Here is a 10,062-nt window from a genome sequence, read left to right as displayed (position 1 = left end):
CTTGGGACAGGCGAAGACTTTAATGTGTCGGAGAAAACCACCAATCTTTGGCAGATCAATGTAAACTCTAGTGTTTGTAGCATTCATATTGAGAATAATGTGCAAATCTCATTCCCTCTTCACAAGTTCAATGAAGATGACAAAACAGGTGAGAAAATAAAGATGACTCTCTCTCTCTCTCTCTCTCTCTCTCTCTCTCTCTCTCTCTCTCTCTCTCTCTCTCTCTCTCTCTCTCTCTCTCTCTCTCTCTCTCTCTCTCTCTATATATATATATATATATATATATATATATATATATATATAAGAGAGTCAATCTCTAAATTGATTCATTAGGATAAAGAAAGTACAATATCGTCTATATATGCGTGTGCTAATGGATCTAAGAATAGTCGTCTTAGAATCTTATACAGATCAGACAGGCTATATTTGCTAAAATTGAAATGAACAAATGTCCATGAATCTTGTGTCGGTCCTGTTCTATTATAAGGGGAAAATGACAAACGATTTTTACTCGACACCAGAAAAAAAGGAATAGGAAAAATGATATAAAAGCTCCGATGCTTCCACCCACATAAGGTGTAGATACATGTGTATAAACATGTATTTGTTCATTTGCATTTGTTTCCAGAATACTTTAGATCATATTAAAATGACTAATGGTTACACCATCATCTTAATTTGGATCCTCTATTCTTGGACCGGAAGTCCTTCGGATCTGTATTCATGATACAAGAAAAACAACATTCATGGGTTTTTATTTCTGTCGAGCTTGTGAATTGGACATTTTCTCAATATTGAAGCTGTGATGATATGCCTTGTTTCTTCAGAGGCTTTTTGACGGTAAGGGAACCTGGCTACAATACTCTGCCAGAGCCCACAATGGGTATGTATTCTTGTAAGCGCCATAGTGTAACATGCAATTCCTCATGTAAACCCCAGTGATTTCCTGCAACGCAAAATTATACTATTAAGAATAACGGCAGTCAAAATTCTTACTTAGTTCATGTTGTTTTGTTGTAAGGCAATTCAAACCATTCGAATTCTCTCTCTCCGATTCAGTTTTTTTTATTCGCACTAGTTCCTGATCATGTTTCAAGTAATTAAACAGATTGTTTGTAAGATGATATGCATCGACAATAATCATCTTCTATGTTCTCCTAGTTGTATAGATTAGTGCACAGGAAATACTTTCCAAGGATACTGGTGGCGTGAACTCTTCTATTTCCTGAGATACAAACGCTATATGAGATCAAGTTATAGAAAGGTACAAACCTGTTGGGGATAATCACCATCTTCCATTTGGGAATTGATTAGCAGCTTTGCGGCAAGATGCAGGGGAGTCGGATCCCTCTCCGCCTGATGGTAGATGAAACATCAAAGTCAGAAACTTCACATAATGCGATTGAGACCCAAGCAACAAAATCACTCACTGACCTGCCCCGCATGAATCAGACCCATCACAGCCCAAGCTGTTTGCACCAGATTTGATCTGTTTCCTTCAAGTGGTACGTATTTCTACATCGATTGTTTCCACAGTTAGGAAAGTCTAGATTTCCATGTTGCCAGACATGCAACTAAAACAGCTAAAGCCAAACATGCTGTAGAATGTCCCTCTCGAAATTACCTTGGTCGGGCAAGAAAGATAGCTCTCTCCCCACCCGCCATCCTGCAACTGTGCTCGTAGAAGAAAAGCTACTCCCTTGCGCATTGCTGCACAATCGCTATATGTCTTGCCAGCAGCTGCTAGTCCTTTAAGCGCAAACCACGAGCCGTATGTAAAACAAACTCCCCAATAGCCATACCTGCAAGAATTGCTCAATTGGTTCCTTGTTTCCTTAATTTATCTGAATTCTTCAGAAATACCTAATGGAAAGGGAACATACCACGAGCCATCTGGCATTTGCGTGTCCTCCAGATACTGTACGGCATTTGATATAAAATCCTCAATCTCCTTCTTCCTATGACCGGGATACAGCTTCCTGAACACAACTAAAGCATTGATAGCAGAGGATGTGCATTCAACATGTTCATGCTCGACAACAATGTCTGCAAAGAACTCTGTCGGATTTAGGACCTGCAAGTGATAAATGATGAGAAAGAATGTGCAGATCTAGTAATTTATGAACAAAGAGACATGTCTTAGTCTGTGAGGACTATCAAGGAATTCCTACAAAATTAGTAACTACTTACCTCGAGCCAATCCGGAGCTCCTGCACGCTCCCATGCTGGCAATCCGCCATTTTTACTCTGGAACAAGTGACATCCATGGTTGATGTGATGATATTATAATTTAAAATCAGACTTGGACATCTGGAAAAATTAGGAAACTCAAAGAAAGACTTAAAAAGCAACATGATTTTGGGATGCATGGAGCAAACTAAGTCTAGCCAATATTTCTTGTCTGGCTCAAAGATTTTCTCAAGTCTTGCTCAAGAAAGAAAAACGATGGTATACTCACTTGTAGATAGAGTAAGACGTTGACGGCATCGTATAATCTCTCTGGCTCCATCTTCTCACCAACAATTTCAGGTGGCATCATTGAGAAAAGCAAGCAACACTGAATAAATAGGGAAAGAGATTCAGTGAGAAAGTGAGCAATTTTGGATTGGAATGAACCTGCGGATGCAGTGAAGGTTCATTGGAGTATTACCTTCAGACCATCTGCAGTGCAATCAGAGACTTGCCAACCGTGATCTTGATCCGAAAGTGTCCAAGATCCTTTAGAAATATGACGGTGCATGCTTTTGAAGTCACCAGAAGGATTTTCCTTGACCTGGAATGTGTAAACAGATCGATGCAGTTCGTTTTATGTGAGGAAGCAAAGGAAACTAGGAAGATGTGTGGAGACAAGCAGATGCTCACAACAATCAAAAATCAGACCTGAGATTTTTTAATGTAGTCGTGTCCTCTAGCTAATACCGGTGCTATCTCCTCAGTCATATTACTGGCAAGCAAACCTTGGATGGCAAGGGCCGTATCCCACTCTTGGCTACCAAAACCCTGCAGATTAATGAGCCAACCGCCAAACTAAGCTTTCCTCTAGATGGTCTCACTTTACTTAATCAATCTTCTCATTATTATAAGAATACATCCATCTTTCAAATATGCACCATAAGTATTTATCGGTTCAATTTAAGAGCCGATTCTGTTATGGTTCGGTGACACTACTACTGACCTGCATCTTCATACCATCTTCAGCAACCCAAAGGTAATCCGGTATCCTAGCGAGATGTTTCTTGAAAGAGTCACCGTCTGGGTCTTCTACCCAGCAAGCAAGCATGCATAATGCCTGTTCAAGTCCAAAGCAAAAGATGTATTCTCAGTGATGTTTCCCATGATGTGTGAATTTTGCGATTCATGTCTCTCTCTCCTCTTGAAATCTATGTATTCATTACCTTTTCTACACATCCAATTGTGATATATCGACTGTTCTCATCTTCGTAGTGAATGTGCTTCATCGTCACCTGAAGAGCCTTTTCTCTAAGTTTATTAAACGGCCAACGGTTGAGAAAAGGCTCTGTAAATATGTAAAGACTATCCCAGATCAGATCCTGTATTAAAGGATGGGGATAGTAGAGATCCTCCTACAACAACCATTCGAATCATTTCGTTAAAAATTTGCTGACTTGCAAACTATCTGATTCTGGATCGATATTTTGGACCAGCTAGTGCTACTTGCCTTGGCACAAAGATGGCGGACTTTTCTCCAGCAAATCATGTCGTAGGGTTGAGTATGAAGTTCTTCTCTCAACTGTTGAATAAGAGGCGTGATCGGGCCGACGAATCTTTTCCCGTACAAGTACGACATGGGCATGTAAGTCAACCGACAGTAGCACCACATCTTAGCTGCATTGTTCAAAACGGGACAATTCAGACATGTCAATGAAACTAAGGTGTAACACAATTACACGAAACAGAAGTTGAAACTTTTGATCTGTCAAAGGAAACTCTGTAAGGGTGGCCACTTCAATTAAAAGCCAATGCCATATTCTTGTTGATGCAGCAAAAATGCCGTTTGAAATCTAGTCCAACACCTGTCTTAATACCTGTCCAAACTTAAATATACAGGACTACTAATAGATTACCATCGAGGACAAGATCCAGATAAAACAAACCTGGATGCATGGGGAGGAAAGAAGGCAAGATCCAGAACTCAGGGGGCATTGGGTTGCATCCAGACCAATCGAAAATGCCGAGAATCTACAGAGCGTGCATGACAAGACAACACACAAGCACAATGTCACATTTCGATTCACTCAAACACACAGAACTCTTCAGAACAACTTTTTATCGATTAATGAAGGAAGAGTGAGAGAGTACCGAGAGCCAAGTCTTGCCCCAGGAGGGTGTGTAGGTGACCCCGCCGTGGTCAAGAATCCACTTCCTGGCCCGAGTACAGGCATTGTGTAGGCCACCATCGGGCCCTTCCCCGAGAATGCGCATGCATATGTAGTTCAGGGCCGTGCAGAACATGATGCTGTGACCTTCAATGTGCAAGCCCCACCCACCATCTTTATTCTGCAATAAAATTTATGCAAAACACACGCGAAGTTTCAAGTCAAACTCTTTCAAAGTTCGTCTGCTAGTTTCTCCATCTGGGTGTCTTTCTTTTTGCGAGAAAAAGTACCTGGTGGTTGTATATGTAGCGGAGGATCTCTTTGCGGTGCTCAGTGGGAAAGACGGTGGAGAGGTGGCCGGTGATGTAGACGCACATGACCAAGGGAGGGAGGAAGAAGTGATCGCCGGAGAGCTCGGCAGGCCAGTGGCCATCACTGGCCTGCAGGGCGGAGAAGAAGTGGATGGCCCGCCTCAGCGCGGTGGACGCCTTGTCGTAGGTGATCTCCTCGCCATCCTCCACCCTCACCGGCAGGATCGTCTGCTTGAACTGTTTCTCCCTCAGGAACTGCGCAGAAATCATGGACCATGCGTCAGCTTAAGATTGCCCATCACTTGGTATTACCACACGTAAAAGTTTTAAATTTTATGTCAAGCAACAACAGTAATGGTGTGCTGAACAATAACAATGAAAATTATAACGGGGATTCAAACAACTCTCAGATTAGTTCAAAAATGATATACCAAAGTCCTAACGTGATGAAAGTGATATTTGTACGTTTAGGACGATTCAACTCTCCAAAAGCGTGTTTATCACATCATTTATCATTTTGTAGACAGCTTTCACTAAAACCTATCTGTCCTTGACCGCTATAAGGGCAGCAAACGATAAGAGTTATTAATCTACAAACCCTAAGTCCCGAGATCGAGATGATTACTTCCCCCATATAATGAGTAAAAATCTAGCATTTCTCGTAAGACTACGGTGGTGAGCTCATTTTCACAGCATACTTTAGTGCCAAAATTTATATACGATGCTCACTTTAGTGTCAAAAGTTTTCGCCGGCTCACTTAAGTACCAAATCGAAGGAAAATCGATCACTTAAGTGCCAACGGCGAGAAATTTCTGCCAAATTAATACGTGACTTTTATAGTTAAAATTTTAATCTGATTTGGATTTTTTGAGAAGAAATAAGTATACGTGACATTTCCATGTGTATATTTGGATTTTTTAAATATTTTTTCTGAATTTTTTTTTCCTTCTTTTCTTTTTTTCTTCTCTTTCTTTTTCTTCTATCCTCGGTCACCGTCGGTGACCGGAGACCGGCCACGGCTAGCCGCCTGGCCTCGCCCGGACGAGGCCGCCGTCACCCGCCACAGGTGAGGCCCCGCCAACCCTCGCCTGGGCGAGGGCGGGGGAGCCCTAGCAAGGGTCAGCCTCACCTTGCCTGGGCGAGGGCGAGCCCCGGCGAGGGCTCCCCTCGCCAGATCCAGCGAGGCCGGCTATCGCCGAGACCACGGCGGGCGTCGCCTTCCCCTAGGCGACGGCCGGCCTCGCCGGATCTAGCAAGGGTCAGCCTCAACTTGCCTGGCGAGGGCGAGCCCCGGCGAGGGCGAGCCCCGACGAGGGCGAGCCCCGGCGAGGGCGAGCCTCGTCAGATCTGGTGAGGTGGCCATGGCCTGGGCAACAGCGGTCTCGCCGGATCTGGCGAGGGGAGCCCTCGCTGGGGCTTGCCCTCGCCTGTGGCGGGCGACGGCGGCCTCGTCCAAGCAAGGCCAGGCGGCTGGCCGTGGCCAATGATCAGCCTCCAGTCACCGGAGGTAGAAGAAGAAGAAAGAGAAGAAAAAAAGAAAATAAGGAAAAAAAATCATAAAAAATATTTAAAAAATCTAAGTGTACATGCTAAACTACGTCATTTTGATGTGTACATGCTGACTATATATGCTGACTAGACCTCCAGAGAGCCGCATCAACTTCAAAAATTAATAAAAAAATGCAACGTCGGATTTCCGATCAAACTGACCGGAGTTGGCACTTAAGTGATCGTTTTTCAAAAATTTTGACACTGAAATGATCAAAAAAAAATTTAACACTAAAGTGAGCGCCGTACACAAATTTTGATACTTCTGCTGTTCTTCTCCCCTTTTGGTGGGCTTGGGGGATTGAAGCAATAGCGAGATCGTTTGAAAAGGAAAGAAGAGGAAACAGACAAAACCAAGAAGAGAGGGAGGGAATATGGTGAAGTCGGAGGAAGGTGGGGTTGAATTTTTTTGACCGAAAAGAGATTTTTTGGCCACGGATCTTCTGCTTGAAACGTGGAGGCCCGACAGCAACTGGATAGCACGCTATTTATGTCTCGGAAACTAAATACATAATTAGCTAACGTAATCGAAAATTGTTTCAAGGTATTAATGTTGAGTTCGATACGTGCGTTCGTGCATGCGATGCATGGTACCACTTTGCGTGCCTGTGGCTCAGCTAGTCCTCAAATTTAAAGAAAAGAAAATATGGACACGACAGTTCTTTCACACACCCACACACAAGCAAGAAACTGGCCGACTCTGAATGAGAACGAGTGCGTCTGCATGTTTAGGTGCGTGGCGTATGTTACATACCTGCATGCGCCAGAGGAGGTCATGGGAGGGCTTGACGCGGTGGCGGTGGTCGTAGAAGTGCTGGCGAGCAGCCTCAACCTCGGCGCGCTCCTCGGCGGTGCCGGCCTCGGGGTCGAACTCCCAAATCTGCCTCCCCACGTAGTTATTGGTGCTGTACAAGTAGGGACCGTCCACTCCTGTTGCTATCTTCAGCCTCCACATTCTGATCTTCTCTTTTGACCTCTTCCTTAAATTGTGACTCCGTATTTGTGTCCTCGCGTTCTGTCCTTCCTGATGCAAATGAAAAAAGAAAAATAACCCACAACAGAAAATGAAGAATGAGTTGCTACAGACCAAAACTCCTCAACCAACAAGGTCATTATACATCCACGGGCTCCGTTTTCCGAGATTATGTCACCATCAACAATCATTGTGCATTCCTTTACCAAAAAAAAAAAACAATCATTGTGCATTCAAGCTATCGAAACTTAATCGCGCGTTGATCTTATTTTGGCATTGCGAGAGCATGAACCAATTATACAGAGAGACAGAAACCTCTTTTGTTTTTTAGAGATGTGTGAGAGTTGATGAGAAAAGAGGCAAGCTCTCTCTCCAATTACAGAGGGAAAGATAGATACCTCTTTGTGGGCTTGTAGAGAAAAGAGACCTCTTTGTGGGCTTGTGGAGAAACGAGGGACCTCTATTTATACTCACTCCTACGGGATCATTCCCCACTATTCTAAAAATTTAAGCTATTAGATTAATGCGTGATTTATTGTTTAAATATTCTAACATTGAGGAAATATGCAACTAAATCTGATACTATGTAGATTTTGTAGGACCATTGTCAATTATTTCAAAAGCTTAACCTGTCAGATGAAGGCATAAATATTCTGCGCACGGCAGAAGTCCATATCTTCACTCGAGGGGATCGCCAAGAGGAAACATAAGTCCGAACCCATTAACATATGCAATGGAATCCACCTTCAATCAAAAGTTTAAGCCAATAAATTATGGGAACTATGATACATTAATTGCTCAACACCGCACCACTTATTCAATATGAGATTTCTCTAACACAACTCACACGTGTAACTTAATGGGATCAACATATTCATGTAGTCTCATTAGGACACACTGAAGAGCACAGCCCGTGATGATTGTTCCATCGCGAGGAATGAGAAAATGGTACACCCAAGACAGATTGATGGAGTGCCGAAAAAGCTTTGCGCAACAGTGCCACTCAAGTCATGTGCAATTCGGGTCCTATGTTGCCCTCTTACCTAGGTTCCAACAAAATAGTACGCATGGGCTCCTTTCCTCTGTTAGTATGAACGGGACGAAAATTACACCACGCGGGATACGGACGGATGCAAACCGTCAATTTTCTCAAAAGTATGTGACCAAACCTAGGCATTACTTTACTATTATATAAGAACGATGTTATTTTCGATTAATTTTAATAATCTTATAGATGAGAAAAAGTTGCATAACCATCCAAATTATAAGATCACGCAAAAAATCTCGCATCCAGTGATTGATTTGACTTTTATGAGTGCTAAAAACTCATGATATAATCATGTAATTACTTGTCAACACTTATAATTTGGTTAAACCCCTCTCTCACGCCGTCGTCTCACGTTACCGATTCTGCCACCGTCATCTCTGTCTTGTTGTAACCAAGTTAACTTCCCGAACGATTCATCGTATGGATTATATTATGTACATTATTGTATTAGTCAATAATTGATTGCTAATTAATCTGCCTAGTCCAAATGGGCGAGCTATCGGATTCAATTGGTCATTCACTTGACTATCTTGCCCAAAGAAATGTTTGTGCCTTGACCCTCCCGCCATTAACCTTGCGGGTTTAACGGATTGTTGGGTGGGTGCGTTTAGCCCCGTAAGGCGGCGCTTATGCTTCATTATGTCTCTCTCGAGCTCTGCAGACTGCGACTTGATTTTTCGCACACGAGCACTAACAATACAATGGACCGGCTCCGAATGAGAACGAGCGTGTGTGTGTTCAGGTGCGTGGTATGTGTTATGTACCTGCATGCGCAAAGAGGAGGTCGCCACAGGGCTTGACATGGTGCCGCCACCTCGGCGCGCTCCTCGGCGGTGCCGGCCTCGGGGTTGAACTCCCAAATCTGCCTCCCCCACGTAGTCGTTGGTGCTGTACGTGTAGGGACCCGTCCACTCCTGCTATCTTCAGCCTCCACTCCTTTTTCTATCCGCGTGAGAGAGATGAGTCAAAAGAAACAAAGAAAAAAAACAAAAGATCCAGCAATAGCAATGTCCGCAAATCATGTTTTGGTCTTAATTACCACAAAATTGCTTCTTAGTGTGTTACTCTTATCTTTTCGGGTGAGCCAAGGATTTTGTTGCGAAAAACTCCATCCTCGGTTTATCGAGTGAGTTCTCACTGATCCCACCCTTTATGTATATTATTAGCTACAGATATGTTCGTCTTCAATATCGCAAAAATCCGACATACTACACATCAGGTCATCGGGTTGATTGAAATTAGTGGTAATCGTCTCACGTATTAATCCATTTATGACAATGATTTTTTTATGTAACAACCCGATTCATGCGAGTATTTCATGCGCTGCAGGTAATCAGCCCTGCGTTGTCCTTATTTAACGTGTGTATTATACCATGTACACATTAGCAATCGGTCAATCACTTGATAATCTTGCTCAAAGTTATGCTTGGATGCATGATGTATTCGCAAGTATTCACACATTTCCCTTTCCAAACGCCTACTCAATTACACATTTTCTTCTTGGCCATCAACAAACTCCGTTACCCGATAAGGTGAGGGATCTTTTAAGTTCATTGAAAGTACGTGCCATACAGAACTCTTATCTTGATTGCACTGATGTTTTCTTGGTTAGTTGGACGGACAAGTGCCGTGTGATATTTATAAATCAATCTCGCACTTAAATACTGCAGAGCTTCCATATCACGTTGCTAAACCGGTCTATCTGGTATATACGTAATGGTATTGTAGCACAATCTTAGTAAAAAAAAAAAAAAGAGTCGTATATTACGTAAAACATATAATCGGCGACACATTTTATGAGACTACATCACCTTAAAGGCCTCGTTTGTTTCGCAAAGATATGG

General features: G+C 42.9%; 1 protein-coding gene across 1 annotated transcript; it reads right to left on the bottom strand.

The window, feature by feature from the left end:
* Positions 1-313: 313 nt before the first annotated feature.
* Positions 314-7,180, bottom strand: LOC115662424 (beta-amyrin synthase-like). The gene is made up of 16 exons (XM_030584576.2): positions 6,952-7,180; positions 4,628-4,903; positions 4,321-4,518; positions 4,116-4,200; positions 3,680-3,846; positions 3,396-3,584; positions 3,176-3,289; positions 2,881-3,000; positions 2,651-2,773; positions 2,459-2,557; positions 2,191-2,247; positions 1,884-2,074; positions 1,625-1,802; positions 1,435-1,515; positions 1,273-1,356; positions 314-946 (listed from the first exon to the last, which is right to left on the bottom strand). Exons 1-16 carry the CDS (start codon positions 7,150-7,152, stop codon positions 824-826), a joined length of 2,286 nt encoding a protein of 761 aa, XP_030440436.1. The 5' UTR covers positions 7,153-7,180; the 3' UTR covers positions 314-823.
* Between the last annotated feature and the right edge of the window lie 2,882 nt (positions 7,181-10,062).

This window comes from Syzygium oleosum, unplaced genomic scaffold (genome assembly GCF_021117445.2).
Source record: "Syzygium oleosum isolate NSW1041296 unplaced genomic scaffold, Sole_v2.1 Sole_v2.05, whole genome shotgun sequence".
In the NCBI taxonomy this organism is placed as follows: Eukaryota; Viridiplantae; Streptophyta; class Magnoliopsida; order Myrtales; family Myrtaceae; genus Syzygium; species Syzygium oleosum.
This window is presented reverse-complemented; position numbering and strand designations above follow the sequence as displayed.